The sequence below is a fragment of the Diplotaxodon limnothrissa genome, linkage group LG1 (assembly GCF_057381915.1).
Source record: "Diplotaxodon limnothrissa isolate DT_005_m linkage group LG1, D_limnothrissa_male_GT1.1, whole genome shotgun sequence".
Classification (NCBI taxonomy): Eukaryota; Metazoa; Chordata; class Actinopteri; order Cichliformes; family Cichlidae; genus Diplotaxodon; species Diplotaxodon limnothrissa.
Genome location: NC_140596.1, coordinates 9,126,464 through 9,142,280, shown reverse-complemented (window position 1 = coordinate 9,142,280; position 15,817 = coordinate 9,126,464). Strand labels below are relative to the sequence as shown.

At 39.0% G+C, this 15,817-nt stretch overlaps 2 protein-coding genes across 3 annotated transcripts; both read right to left on the bottom strand.

Moving 5' to 3' along the window:
• Window positions 1-110: 110 nt before the first annotated feature.
• On the bottom strand, window positions 111-1,294 carry ss18l2 (ss18, like 2). Its single transcript, XM_085352220.1, has 4 exons — window positions 1,162-1,294; window positions 754-830; window positions 586-670; window positions 111-497 (listed from the first exon to the last, which is right to left on the bottom strand). Exons 1-4 carry the CDS (start codon window positions 1,228-1,230, stop codon window positions 435-437), a joined length of 294 nt encoding a protein of 97 aa, XP_085208346.1. The 5' UTR covers window positions 1,231-1,294; the 3' UTR covers window positions 111-434.
• A 3,998-nt stretch (window positions 1,295-5,292) lies between these two features.
• lsm14ab (LSM14A mRNA processing body assembly factor b) lies at window positions 5,293-15,345 on the bottom strand. Of its 2 annotated transcripts, none has more exons than XM_085362732.1 (9): window positions 15,041-15,345; window positions 14,259-14,434; window positions 13,317-13,467; window positions 11,100-11,282; window positions 10,534-10,614; window positions 10,060-10,239; window positions 9,791-9,938; window positions 7,594-7,834; window positions 5,293-7,130 (listed from the first exon to the last, which is right to left on the bottom strand). In XM_085362732.1, the coding sequence occupies exons 1-9, from the start codon at window positions 15,162-15,164 to the stop codon at window positions 7,107-7,109; spliced, it is 1,308 nt and encodes a 435-aa protein (XP_085218858.1). In that variant the 5' UTR covers window positions 15,165-15,345; the 3' UTR covers window positions 5,293-7,106. The 2 variants fall into 2 exon arrangements, with proteins under 2 accessions (XP_085218858.1, XP_085218939.1); XM_085362813.1 differs by having other exon boundaries at window positions 14,271-14,434.
• Window positions 15,346-15,817: the final 472 nt, after the last annotated feature.

Genomic DNA, 15,817 nt, shown 5'->3' with positions numbered 1-15,817 from the left:
GACTATAGGTTGTACAGATTCTGCAGAATAATTCAGGCGTAACAGGGGAATAGTGTGCATCAATACAATATAAAATCTGAAGAGACAAAAAGCACTCATGACTAGTGCAAATAAAATTTTATTTTGTTTCCAATTTTGTCCACAGATATCCAGCTCGACCCTGAAATGGTTTACGTCACTGAAAACGGTTCATACTGAAAACAGTTTTTTTGTTGTGAGATCATTCTCGACTGGCAGGGTGCTTTGAGAGGGCATTTTCTGCCAAGGCTAGAGACCTTTTTCCTGACAAATAACAGGTGGTGGATCCTTTGCTTTCATTGTCCATATCTCCAAGTTTTGTGAACTCCACCTTGGCAGTTTCTGTGCAATTATGCTGTCAAATGACCACAATCACATGCTTCTGAGGAAGAATGCAGCTGTCACAGAAACTGCAATCAGCTGCCCTCTGTGTGCCCATTCACAGCTGCTGCTGAAGCTGATGTGTCATTAGATGTGCACTAGAAACGAAGACAATAATAGAGCATTAGAAACAAGCCACCTCCATCCTCATTATTACTGCTGCTTCTGTGTCTGGGCTGTGTTTACATTTGATGTGGAAGCTGCACTGTCGGGACTTGCATCAGCTATGGTTGCCAGGTAGACAATGTTGCGATGCAGAATCTGTTGGTATCTGTTGGAAAATGGAAAAAAATAAATAACAACACTATGAAGTCAATCAACAGCATTAGTGGAGGAGAGGTTTGTGTAACTTACTGCACACACTCGACCGCGCGTCCTTTCTGCATGTACTCTGTAATGCATCTGATCAGTTGATCGTTTTCATCCAGTAACTGGAACAAAGCAGAGAATCCGGCAGGACCAGAGAGAAATTTAGAGAGCGTAAAGCCACTTACAGCAAAAAATGACAAAGGTTTTCACGGAGTATTGAACCATGTTAATTAGATAAGGCCCTACCACAACCACTTTTAACATTTTTTCTAAACCCGTCACCGGGACAAGTCCGTGTAAAAAGTCAACAGCCAAATGCGAAAAGGTTACCAATTTCCCCCCCAAATAAGGGTGAACGTATAAACCTGTTAGCAAGCTAATTGCTAATCCAAGAACGATCGAGTCATAAAAACAACGTAAAAGCTTCTAAAATATACGTTCTTGGTGTCTTACCCTCTGTATCGTCTCTTGGTTGACTGTAGCTTTTCCTCTGAGTTTCTTTGGTACAAACACAATCGACATGTTTAATTTAATCCTACTACAACGATTTCGCTTTTACGACGCCAGCTGACCGGAGAGCTTCTTCTTCGTGGGACGTATTATGTTCGACTCACACACGGGGAGGCAGGCACAGCCCAGCGGCCGAGGGAAACGTCAGTGGCGGGAGCCGACCAAAGATGATATGTGCAGAAAGATGGAGCACTCCATTGCATCGAAGGCTGAACGCTAGATTAAAGAAGCTCGTTTCCGCCACTGAAAAGACGTACTATCGCATTGTTTTAAAAAAAAATTAGATAACCTAAAAATTGTAGTTTTTAAGTCGAACTTTAAATAAATTAATTGAAATTTTGACTTAGGAATCCCCAAGTTTGTTGCAGGTTTTGATAGATTAACAATAAACTGGGGAGGAACTGTCAGGTGTTCAGCTTGATAAAGATGTCTTTCACGTGCATGTATGTGTATTTGCATATACACTCATTTGATTAGGTACTAGTGATGGGATTTCCGGCTCTTTCGGCTTGGCTCACTAAAAAGAGTCGGATTTTTCGGCTCCCAACTGGCTCTTCAGGTTGTTTTGTTGCTTGAATTAATTTATTATTAACAATAATATAAAATTATGCACAAAAGGAATTACTAATGTAAAAAAAAAGTGGTTTTATTTATATATATTTATATATAAATATATGCGGTGGCCCCTAGAGACAAAGCACATACACGTAAAAACTCCAAAAAGCATTTACAAATTCCAAAACACATTTCTAGCGTTAACTGACCTTCCAAAACAGAGCTACCTAGATCACTTAAATTGCACAATTGAAAGCATATGTGTATTGTTTGTGTATTTATACACAAGCATTCATATATATTCAAATAATTTTAAAAAAATGTTCATTTACCTGTTACTACCACACACCAAATCCGTTCGTTGGTACTTCCTGGCTTGTGTAGCCACTAGGTAACAAAAGCTCAACACTGCGCCTAGCTTTCTGGAGCACTTCTGTTGTCTTTTGTAAATGTCTTGGAGTTTGTACGTGCTTCTGAGTTTTTAAGTGTTTTAGAGTGTGTACGTGCTTCGGAGTTTGTACGTGCTATGGAGTTTTTAAGTGTTTTGGAGTTTTTACGTGTTTTGGAGTTTGTATGTGCTTTGTCTCTAGGGGGCCACCATAAATATACTTTTATTTATTCACTCCACATAAAATATAATAAATAAATCATATAATACAAAAAACAACTATTCACATTTAAATTTTTAACTATTTAAATTTTCAGCTTTTTCCTTTTAAACAAATTTTAAGTGAAACAACACAAAACACTGCAAACCACAACACAGTTAAATATAAATTAAATTATGAAAACAAAAAGAAGATGCATATTCTCTCTCATATGGGCCTGCATGAATAAACTTTTTGAATCCTTTATCATCTGCAACTGAAAATAGTTGTGGATGATTAGTATACCTTTCTAATGTGACGTTGTTGTCCCTGGCTCTCTTTCTTTCTCTCTCCCTCCAGCTCTGTTCCTGTGCTACTGAGAGTGTAACTACCGCCCCTCCCCCCCTCTTCCCACCGCAAAGCACAAGGCTCGCGTGCAGAGTGAAGCGGAAAAAAGTGCAAGAGAGAGGGTGAGAGACAGAAGGAAAAAAACCAAGATTCCCAATAAGGAGCCGGCTCGAGTCGTTCACTTCAAAGAATCGGCTCTAAGAGCCGTTTCGTTCGCGACCGACACATCACTATTAGGTATGCCTGATCCACTGTTTGTTTACCAAATATGTAACTAACACACACACACACACACACACACACACACACACACAAAACAAAGACACACTTTAGAATGCTTGAACGCTCCTTGATAGGACCTACATGTGATATATTATAGTGCTTAAAAGGACCTTGAACTGACAGCAACCAAGAAAACATTGGAAAAGTTTTGATAGAGTTTTACAACAACAACCAAAACCATTTTCAAACGTTTCTCACCAATTTAAGAGCAAAAAAACACATTTCACCATGTCATGTGAAATATTTGAAGGGAGCATTTTGGGAAACCACTACAAGGTAGAAGCTTTTCTTGGAGAAGGCACCTTTGGTCTCGTAACCAAATGTCAAAATACAAAAACCAAGCAAGCAGTGGCTATTAAAATCAACAAGAGCAAACCTGAAATTTTGCAACAGGCAAGGTGGCAGGTATGTCCTCTGTGTGCAGCGATTCCTGGTACCATTGTGCAGACGATTTGGTATAGAGCACCCGAAGTTATGCTTCATATTCCATATAATGAAGCAATTGACATGTGGCCTCTGAGCCGGCTAGCTGTGGAGCTTGCTACAGGGTTGCCACTCTACCCTGGGAAAATGGATTATGATGTTTTAAAATCCATCACAGACACTCAGGGCCAGCCACCAGACTATATTCTAGACTGTAGCATGGCCACAGAATATTATTTCAGAAAAAACGACCACAGCGAACAGCGCTGGACATTTAAGACAGAAGAGCAATTTCAGTATGAGACAGGATACCAATCCAAGGACACTCGACATATAACACTGCAGCATCTTGATGACCTCAAACGAGTAATCACAGTTAGAACAGGACCTGAAAGTGGCACAGATTTATTGGTCAGCCTGATTAAACAGATGTTGGCCTTGCTTGCAAACCAGCGCATCAAACCCTTGGAGGTTCTCAAGCATCCCTTTTTTGACCCTGGCCTGAGAGTTCCCCCTGCATTAAAATGAGGAGCAGAGGGGGACACAAGTCTCCAGCATTGCTTCTTTGACCCCAGACAAAAGTGACAAAACCACAAGTAGGGGTTGGAAAAGGTAATCAACAGCAGAAATACAGTGCAAACAATGCAAATCCAATACTCCTTTAAACCTGATAACAACAGCTTAATATTTTAACAAAAAAATAATCAACTTGCTCCAATATTTATCACCTTGGCTTTTTTTTTTTTTTAAATTTTCACTCCCTCCACCCCAACCAGTCACGGCAGATGGCTGTCCCTTCCTGAGCCTGGTTCTGCTGGACATTTCTTCCTATTACAAGGGAGTTTTTTCTCCCCACTGTAACTTAATGCTTGCTCATAGGGAATCCTCTGATTGTTGGAGTGGCCAATATTGTAGGACAGGGGTCTCAAACTCCAGTCCTCAAGAACTACTGTGCAGGCTGCAGGTTTGACAGGAAGAGTTGGAGTAAGAGAGCCATTGCTAAGAGGTCAGAATAAGGCAGAGAGGCTTGCCTGGGCCATGAAACACCACCATCGGACTACTGAAGACTGGAAGAAGGTATTAGGGACTAATGAATCAAAATTTGAAATCTTCAGTTCATCACTCAGGATCTTTGTACGCTGTCGGGTAGGTGAAAGGATGGTTCCACTGTGTGTGGCATCAACTATCAAACATGGAGGCGGAAGTGTGATGTCTCAGGCTGTTTTGGACCCAAGAGCTTGAAAAAGAAGGAAACTGGACTTGTGTAAATTTGCAAAGATGTTTCATCTCTCATTCGATTTCCCAGGAATAATGTTTAAATTGTAGATCCTTTGTTTTATTCTTTATGCTGCTGTAGTAGTAATTTTAATTGCAAGATTAACTGAAATGTCCTAATTACCAAAGAAAGTCATGTCTCAAACCTATCAAGCTGACAGAATCTGACTTTAGATCAGCGGTTTCTGAAACAGCCCAGAGGATCTATATATTTGATATCTACCTAATCAGGTGAGCAGTGGGTGAATATTCTTTTATCATGAATTTTTTATTAAAAATTTGATCTTTTATTGACCATCGTATCAAAGAAAAGCAAATCTGCATGTGAGTTGTGTGTATTTGCTATGTCAACCATTTTTGCTATTTATTGCTTAATAATGCCAATTGCTGTGCAATAATAATGTAAAGACTCCAAACATGTATCAAATATGAGAAACCGTGTTAAGGCCTTTTTTTTTAATGTTCTAATAGGCAAGTTCTTTAAAAATACAACCTTACAGACTGCGCCCGTGAGTGTGTACAGGAACTTCTGCAACAAAGGATGACCTAGATGCAACTCACTGCAGGATTTGTGGGAAAAATGTAGGGTCACGTGGAAAACAAAAAACCAAGACGTAAATCGTACAACTCTTTATTTTACGTAAAAACTCCATTTTGCTTCTCAAGAAAACTATTCCTGTTTTACAATTCCAGTGACTGGAAGCAGTAGCAAACATATGAAAACATGTCAGTTGTGAATCGTTCAGTAATATTTTGTCTCAAATTTAATCCTGCTGGTTATTGAGAAAGCCCCTATAGAATGATGCTTTTTACGACTACCATGCAGTGATCGGCTGTCTGTGATTAATCCGGTTAAACGGCCCACTTTCACCTGAACTGTTCTGTTCTAAACAACCAAAGCTACGGGAAAGGATCTATTTCACCTTGTAGTGCTTTTGATACTTGTCTGAAAAGGTAACCTTTTCGTTAAAGGGAGAGCTGTACAAAAACCCACCACTCTGAAGGCACTCCCTAAAGCACTAAATCAGAGCCAAAAAGAAAAAGAGGCATCCCACCACATCCAGTTCTTGTCCCTTTGTTCAAAGTCAATAAAAATAAATTCACTTCAGAGAACAATCACACTGACCACAATGCAACAAGAGCGCTACAAACAAGCTGGAAGGCTGACACCTATCAGCATCGCTGTCATTTGTTTGAACATATGCTTTGAGACATCATTTAATCCACAATATTTCCCATTTTCAGTAAATAATCTGACACAGCTGAGTGTAGTAACAGTAGGGAGGGTGGGGGAGACGACAATTCAGAGGACAACACTGTAAGACAATTCAAAAGTAAGCTGAAATTAACAGAGGACTCCACATGTTTGGGACATTTAACAGGTACTTAAATGATAACACATACTTCTGGCAGACAATCAGTTTAGCTCAAACACGTCATTGTTTTGGGTTTTTTGTCAGTTTTAACCTGTTTAGGTGTCCTTCCCTACAGGAAAAACAAAACACCTTCTACAGATTTTACTAATAATGAATATTTCCTCAAAAAAGGTACAAATAACAGGAAACTGTTAAAAAAAAAAATTTAAAAAAAAGAAATACGGCAGTCAACATATACATCTATACCTAATATGCTGTAAACTGCATATATCAAATGAATGGCTGCACTAGGCTGCCAACCTAAAGCTGAAAGAATTCATCTGATTTATGAGGACTGACTGATCTACTTACTGAATACATACGTCTTAAAAACTAGGAGGGACTGGGGTTTTTTTGGTGGGCAATAAATTTGCTGTGGAGCAGGAAGAATAAAATGAGATCAGAATACATTCAGTAAAGTTCAGATTTTTGCTTTTTCAGCTGGCTTTGATCTCACTACATTTGAGAATGAATTAATGAAAAATAAAATGCTTAAAGTCGAGAAAGGATACTGAACACATGCGTCTGAGAGGAGAAAAAAAAAAAAGTGCAACAGGTGATGCATTGAATTTTGGTGTCAAAGAAATATATCAAACGGAGTCGAGGGGAACTGAAAAAAGATAAAATAAAGCTATCGATCACACCGACTGTGATCCGCTCACAGTATCAGAGGGCACTCTGGATACAGCATTCAATATCAAACAATACTGTAAATTAAGAGAACAAACTCCAAAACATGGTATATTTACACGTGTTCCTGTCCATCCGGTGACTGCTTATCAAACTAATATTTCTGGGGCAAAAAAACTAAACAAAAAACAAAAAGCCTCATTGTGAAGCTGAGAGAGGGAGCGGCACTCTCACTGCCTGAACAGTCCACCGTGGTGCTGGTGACCAACAAGATGTCTTCATTTTTTGTCTGTTGAATGCTGAGAAAATTTGTAGGATGAATATAATTTCATGATGACTGGCTACCATTCATCGTGGATCCATCACTGCAGTACTACGCAGCCACCTTGTTCTCCTTCTGCAAAAATGCAAAACAAAAGTTAATCATTTCTTCCAATCTGCTTTATTTGCTAGGAAAAAAAATACATGTGAGATCTTCAGAGAGCATAAGTGATGGACACAGCCTCGATGACACCTCACTGTTGAGCAAAAATCCTGGTACGATGCCTTAAGATGAACATTTTTGCTGTCATGATAACTGAAGAGCGAAGTCAAATGAAACTGGACTTTCACTCTTAGAATGGCCATATTTTACACAATGAACTTAATGTTTCAGACAATGTCCTTAAACTAGTGAGTTCTAAAGCTCATTGGGAAGGTGCCTACTGATATACTGAGTCTTTGTTGCTCACTGACCCCTACAAGACCACAAGGGTGGCCACTGAACAGAACACAATGCACTAGTAAATTGCAATTTACTTTTCACATCTGGAAGCTAAGTCCATCTTATACCGTCTATAATGAGTTCATAAAGGATTTACCCTGTATTCGAAATCAGAGAAATCCCGGCCTCCTCTGCCACCTCTGAATCCGCCTCTGAATCCAGGTGGAGCACCTCGGGGTGGTCCGAAGGAGCCTCTGCTTACCGGTCGCCCTCTGCCTCCACGAGGCCCCATGAAGCCTCGACCGCGGAAACCACCTCTTCCTCGGTTGTGCCTCAGAGGGATGCCGAATGTCTCAGCGTTCATTCGTCTCTCTTCAGCCCAGGTTGGCCTACGATCCCTGAGACACAGACATCAATAAGGATACAGATTTTTTTTTTATTTTTTTAAGTCACATGAAAATAAATTTACACGACATAAAGCGAGGCATCACAGGCTAACATGAAATTTTTTTTAATCAAAAATTCATTAGAGAGTGAACAAACCAAGCATTAAGAACTAAAAAAAAAAAAAAGCGGCTGTACATTAGTGAAGTTCCAACTTTGAGCAGATGACAGAACATTAAAAAGTTTGTTTTTTTTTGGATTTTCCTGCACACACGAAAAACCCAAACATCTTTAGTGCTTCAGTGGGCGGCAATGGATGGACTAGTAGCAATTCGGTGTCCCATTCACATGCGAAGCCTCGACTAACATAGAAAAATTCTCCCTTTGGAAAAACCTCTTTCACTTGTTTTATTGAAAGAGATAGAAACAAAAGTCTTTCAGCGTATTGATTAAATACAAAGCATAGTTTATGCAGAGGCAGACTGCAGAATCTCCAGAGGGGCACAAAAAACACAGATTCTGACCTTTTTTTTTTTTTCTTAAGTGCAGCTCTACACATCTTTGAAGAACCTTGCTGACAGTTCACATGCCAAATCTGCTTGTTGTGTAAATCTCGATTTTTTATTTTATTTATTTTTTTAATATATAATCTGGCCGGGCTGAAAACACAAGTGTATCTTTTTAAATCTATTATGACTACATGTGAGACTTCACATGAGAGATATAGACGGTGCAACTCTCAGATAAAATGAAGTGCTCTGTGACTTTCTTTTTTCAGTTTCTATTAGGGCTGCTCAATTAATCGAATTTTAATCTCGATTACGATCTGGGCTTTCAACGATCATTAAAAATGACTGAGCCGATTATTAGCCCCTCCCTCGTGCTTTACTCTCGCGCTGCTCCGTGTGGCAAATCGAGCGCACCTCTCTGCATTTCGAACACGTGTCACAACAATTAAGAGCAGCGGTCCCCAACCTTTTTTGCGCCACAGACCGGTTTATGCCCGACAATATTTTCATGGACCGGCCTTTAAGGTGTCGCGGATAAATACAAAATAAAACTAGTACCGGTACCGAAAAAAAGAAAATTTATTCATAACACACGTGAAAAGACCAAGGAAAACCGAGTAAACGATAAAAACTATAACAAAATAACGCTGAAAACCGATAAAAGCCCTGAAAACTATACATTTCACACCTGAGCCTCAACTCTCGCAACCCGGTACCAAACGACTCACGGACCGGTACCGGTCCGAGGCCCGGGGTTGGGGACCTCTGATTAAGAGGACCCGAGAGAAGCTCGGAAAGCTAAGCACAAGTTATTTGGAGAGGAGAGTGACTGCTGTTGATTGAAAAGAGGTAAAAAAACAAAAAACAAAAACCTTTAGTGGTGTGGAAACATTATGGGTTCGCGGAGTCAGACGTGACTTAAGTAGACAGTGTGTAAACTTTGCTACAGTGTCGTAGCTGCACCACAGAGCAACACTGCAAAGTTCACTAAACATAGATGTTTACATTTTTCATATTGCAAACATTTGCACTGTTATCAGTATTTGCACACTATTTTATGACAATCTTTAAAGTCATTATTCAACACATTGTTATTGTTAAATAAATATCGTCAAATAATCGAGATCTCAATTTCAGTGAAAATAATCGTGATTATCATTTTTGCCATAATTGAGCAGCCCTAGTTTCTATTATTCATGTACCAGTCAGAGTTGCAACACCAGTTGTTTAGAAGACTGCAGCAGGTTCACTCTTATCAAAAGTGGTTTTAGATGCCCTGTTTACAGGTCTGGGAAATTTTTCATTGCAGAATATTTAAAATTTGGTTTCCCTTATATTCGCTGAAAATAAATTCTACAGATGCGGTGACAAAACTTAAGTCACTCAAATCTTAACATGCCCTTGTGTAACTAATCCACCACAGAATAGATTAAAAATAAATAAATGGATGTATTGAGGTACCTGGTATCATCACAGGACAGGTTATCAAAGAAGGACTTTGACTTGTCATAGTAGCAGGTATTTATCACAGCCTCCTCTTCCTCAGCAGCACCTTCATTGGCTGGATGCTCTGATTCCTCTCCATTGAGTGCCTTTTCAGTTTTGTCATCTGTAGGAAGAAATGTTGTAAAATCAAACAACTTAAAATGGCAGAAATGTTCACATATGTATCATGGTATATTTAACCTCCAATTTTAGTTGCTGCAGTTTAGAACTTGTTTAAGTGGTACCTTTGAGTTTGAGCTTGTTCTGGAGCTCTTTGTCAATCTCGTCTTTGTGAAACTGGGCGTTGGCAGTCTCAAAGTCAAAGTCTTCGTCAAACTTCACTGTGCCATCCCTGCGCACATTTACTTTGCCTCTGCTGCGGTTTCCTCTTCCACGGCCACGGCGGTTAGAAGACTGAACACCAGCTGAGAAACAACAGAAACAAACTTAAGTATTAAACTTTAAAAAAGAAAAATAGTGCTTCCCACTTGATAAATTACAAAAGTACATTCTGAGGGAACTTTTGAGAATTGGCTGACGTGAAATTAGCCCAAAGCATTTCAGGAAAGGCACTGCCATCCCAACATGAATCCAATAAAGCTTTTCATTATATATTTAAATTTTCAAAGCTGAGTAGCTACAAAATAAAAAAGATGAACACATCAGTAAACAGCAGTAAGTGTTGTGGACATTACTGACTGAAGGTGCAAATTACTCACCACCTTGGCGCTTGTTGGGATCCCGGTTTTCAACTGCACCCTGCTCATTATCTGGCTGCGCTACCTTCGGAACCTCAGGAGCTGAACAGGAAAAGAAAATAGTCATCAATTTAACTTGGCAGGGCTTGGCACTGAGGAAGACAATAATATGAGCTTCAACTGCAGCATGGGTTCAGGTTTATTTGTATTTGTTAAAAAGAATAAATTCAGAAGTTAAACTCTAGTTTTTGGTTCTGTAGAGTAGCCATTACCAAACATAAGATCCAATTCAAACTTTAATCACTTTTGTCATCAAACAAGCCTTACACCTTGTTTATGACTTGCCTGATTAGGCTGATTCTCTATTAACAGCAGTATTTGATAGCCAGTGCTAAATTTTAGTTCTTTCCACACTAACAAGCTGATAATTAAAGACACCAGACAATTTGTATTCTTTACATCCTGTGGCTTTGCATTCTTAAAATAAATAAATAAAATGAATCAACATTACTGATTAATGTCTCTTTTGCTCTGTTATGAACTTACTACAAATAACTTTTTAAACCAGCCACAACCTACACTTTTACCTTTTCTCTGCTCCAGGAGGTCTGGAGGCTTCTGGATGCCAGTGGTGGTGGTTCTGGAAGCTGCTGCCCCTGTCTGACTCCGCTGTCCTGCAGGTGGAGCTGGGGCGGATGATGGTGGGGCCTTCACTGACTGTTCCAGGGTGGGACTCTTTCTTATAGAATCCAGCTGGGGACTAGTGCGTCCTGCAAACAAACAAACGGCAATTAGAAGCTGTTCCAAAGTAGCTGCTGTTATGGAGGGGGGGGAAAAAAAATTCACATTAAAAGTGTTAAGTGAAAAACATACTGTCCATTAAAGTCCTGCTTGTGAAGGACTCCACAGTGTAAGCATTTCCCTTGTATTTGTAATAGATTTGTGTGCAGTGTAAAACATTTTTGGAGTATTTGTGAGTAAAAGTAACCTTCACCCCAGTCTACTTAAAATATATAATACACGGTAGTAGTGAAGATGATTCTGTCAGAGCTGAATGATAAGCTTCAGCTACTCACACACTTCCATTTTACTGGCAGTGGATGACACAGATGTTCACTGACAAAAAGGTAAAAATCCAATCTGTACATTTAGAGAAAAAATCTTCACCAGTTTATTAGAAGTATGATGCATAACTGTCTTTGCTGTTTCCAGTTCAAAACACAATAGGGATCAGGTGTGTAGCAGGAAACTCAAAGCAGCATGCAGCTGTGCTCTATTCAAATGAGCAGGAATCAGGTGTTGCTCCAAATTTGCTTGAGAAACAGATGTTTAGCTTGTCTGAGGTCACTACGTAGCATTTAGACAGATATCAGCAATGAAAGATTTAACTGCATCTGCTACATTTCCATCCAAGAGAGTGTTTGGACAGGTTTGAACTTGAAAAACCTAATGCTTTTTAATGTGGTTTAGGGCTGCTCGATTATGGCAAAAATGATAATCACGATTATTTTCACTGAAATTGAGATCGCGATTATTTGACGATATTTATTTAACCCTTTAAGACCTACTATAGAACCAAGTCCACCAGAGCTTATATTATTTTTTTACATGTTGTAGTGCCATTTGTGGGAGCATTTCAAGTTGCTAAATAACTGTTATAGCCCATATTTTAATAATATGTATGCATTAAGTCCATAGTAACTACATTAATTGCAAAAAAGTGCAATAAACTACAAAAAAATTTATATTGTTTTTGTTTTGTTTTTTTACATATATTTCTACTTGGAGAAATTTAAGAGGTTTATCCCTCAAAACTTTAAATACAAAAAAGTTGCAAAAAATAGTTTACAACAACAGGAAATTTATTTTGAGTGTCTTCATAGTTTTATCTTGGAGATACATCAATTTTTATATACTGCAGGAAAAACAAAAAAAAACAATCCTATGATGCAAATTTGCAAAGAAAACAGCAGGTGCATCAAAACAAACTATTTCCAGCAGTGCAAGCATCCCAGAAACTATTCAGAAAAGTCAAACATGACCAGTAGAGGTTTTTAAGGCCTACAAGTAAAAAACTACATTTCCGCGAAAATGACGTCACTTCCGGTTTCGGCCAGGAAATGGCGGACATGCGACAGTTCGCGCTGACGTCTGTTTCACTGTGGGAAGTGTTACGAACAGCTGATCGAATCGGCAAAGCGTGTTTCTGGAATATTATGTTTTTGTTCCTGCAAGCGCTTTTTATGCAATTTTTGCAAAGCTTTATGTGGAAGGAAACCGTGACCGAGGACAAGCTGATGGCACAAGATGTAAGTAGAACTCCTCCGGTTTCATATGCAAAACAAATTATTGCGCTAGCTTACGTGGTTCAGGTTCTACAGGGATTTAAAAATAGTTACACAAAGCGGAGCATGCTGCTCTGACCGGATTTAAAGGGTTAACAATGACTTTAAAAAATAATATCAAATAGTGTGCAACACCACTGAAGTTTTTTTTTTTTACCTCTCTTTTCAACCAACAGCAGTCACTCTCCTCTCCAAATAACTTCTGCTTAGCTTTCCGAGCTTCCCTCGGGTCCTCTTAATCAGCGGTCTCCAACCTTTTTTGCGCCACGGACCGGTTTATGCCTGACAATATTTTCACGGACCGGCCTTTAAGGTGTCGCGGATAAATGAGGGAGGGGCTAATAATCGGCTCAGTCATTTTTAATGATCGTTGAAAGCCCAGATCGTAATCGTGATTAAAATTCGATTAATTGAGCAGCCCTAATGTGGTTGACTTGCTTATTTCACACAGCTCCTTACCAACTGCTCCAGTAGATCCAAACTGTTGAGAACCAATGGGTGCAACACCAAACTGGCTGTATGATGGGGCAGGAGCCCTGCTGAAAGGTGCATAGGACCCAGGAGCCTGGAATGATGGAGGTGCTGCAGCACTTGAGGATCCAATTGATGACTAGACAAACAAATATACATCCAGTTAAAAACATTACAAGACTTTTAAACATAGCTGTTGACCATGACTGAAAATACTATGATACGATTATAAATGTCTGATGCCTACATTTCAAAACAACAAATAACACAAAATGAATGGGCAACTGTTGGTTGGACACAAAGCTGTTAATAAACCTATGTACATCTTAGAAAGTGTTATCTAGAAGATAGATAAGATACCATATCTAGAAGGAAAAAGGCCTGACTCTACTTTGAATACACTTTATTTTAACAGACTCCTTTGTTTGTGAATCTGGTTTTCAGGGCTTCTACAACAAGTGGTCACTTTATTTTTTTGTTGCTTATTGTATTTTCTAATTGGTTTCTTTATTTTCTTAAAATGTGCAATAATTAAAAACATTGATAATCACTTATTTTCTGTAACAAAGAAAGAAAAAGCAGTAAAACAATAGTTGTCACTTTCTACCTGAATTTCTTTATAGTTGATCCTTGTAATACACAGGTGTTTGAAATAATGTTAACGATGGCCCTACAGCAAAGTTCCTTTAAAGCAAGCTTTGCAACTCAAAATGCCACTAGGCAATTATTTCAGTAATTATTTTGAATGATTACCTCAATTGCTATTATTTAATTATAAAATCACACACACAAAAACTCTACATACAGAATAATTAGTGAGTGTCTCTCCCTTATGTCTCAATAAAGCCATGCCTGTGCCACCATGAGCTAGCATACAAGAAGCCTTAAAGAAAAGCCTTTATACAGCTGTTTTATAGTAATGGAACGCACCAATTGACTTACTTGGACTATGGCAGGGTCCTGCGGCAGGGCACTGGTGGCTTTTGGTGGCTCACAAACTGTTAGGTCTTTAATATCACTTCCTCGGAAGATGATGTACTCAAAGACCTCATCCCGAGGAGGAATAGGCCTGTCAGTGGGCCGATCCTCAGTGCCAAAGGAGCGAACTGTAGGGAAAACTCACAGGTTAACTTACACGACTTTACTTTTATTAATTAAGGAGGAGAATTTCCTTGCGTTAAGAACAAACACTGTTGACTTCACATTAACTTTCGATGTTAGAACTGAATATTATGAATTAGCGTTGGAATAAAGACTAAAGAAAACAGACGCCTCAAGTTATATCAATTTTTGTTAACCACATTGTTCAAAATAAATTCCACATAATATGAGCTCGAGATAAAGTTAGTACTCTTCCCATACGCACAGTCTACCAGGTCTTAGCGATACTGTCAGACAAGAGTATTATAATCAGAGTTTCTAAAACGCATGTTAAAAAATAAACACTAAAAAGAGCCAATAAGCCGCAATTAATGCTTTAACAAGGTATATCTGGTGGTAATTATGTGTCACTTGGTGCACATCATTTGACTTTACCACAATTACAACGTAAACAAAGGACTACAGCGCTTAACTATAGCGCCAGTTAGCTCTGTTGGCTAACTAAAAAGCTAACCAACAAAGCCAAATACCCTAAAAAATGCTGTTCTCCTTCGCTTAACACTTTTACGCTCTTTGAGTCTTGTATTCCCTCTCTGTGTGCCTTAACTTACCTTTAGCGAGAGCTACAGTCGAGTTTTCTGTGTCAATCGTGTACAAAATTCCTTCATAGCGGATCTCGGCCTTGGAGATGAGGCTAATTTTGCTGCCGAGGTACGGTGTCCCTCCTCCGCTCATCTTCGTCCTTTAACTTTATTTACACGCGTACTTCCGAAGAAAACGTTTTGTGTCACACGAAGCGTCGGATGCGTTCTTTTCAGACCTGCAGTTCTCAGACTACATAACATATATCGTCAAACGACACTATGAATCCCGCTCGCAACTGATCTCTACCACGACATGGCCGTTTTCATTTTCCTTCCCCTGCCGCAAAGGATTTTGGGAGATAGGTAGAGGCCTAATCAACTAAAGTCGCCTCCTTTTCCTCTTCCATCCCTTCCACTGTTTCCTTTGCTTACAAATAGAAACGAATGATGTGACAAATATATTTTTAGCGGTACTAACATTTTCGATACAGTTTTGGCTTTTATTTTGTAATTATTATAATAACATTTCCTCAAAGGGATTAAATAAGTCACTAAATAAGGATACTTAATACAGGTTTGAAATTTAACCACACAATAATCTCACGATATTACACGAGATTACATCCGGAGGTTTAGAGCAGAAAATTTCGCAGCCATTAAACAGTCTACATTTTTTACGTGTCTCCCACAGCTGTGATGACGCTGTCCCTGCAAGGCAGTTCATTTTAAATGAAAAATAATAACAACGGTTATTTTTATTTTAACGTCAATGTCTTTAGGCAGAGGCTTCTGAGCAGTTATAGT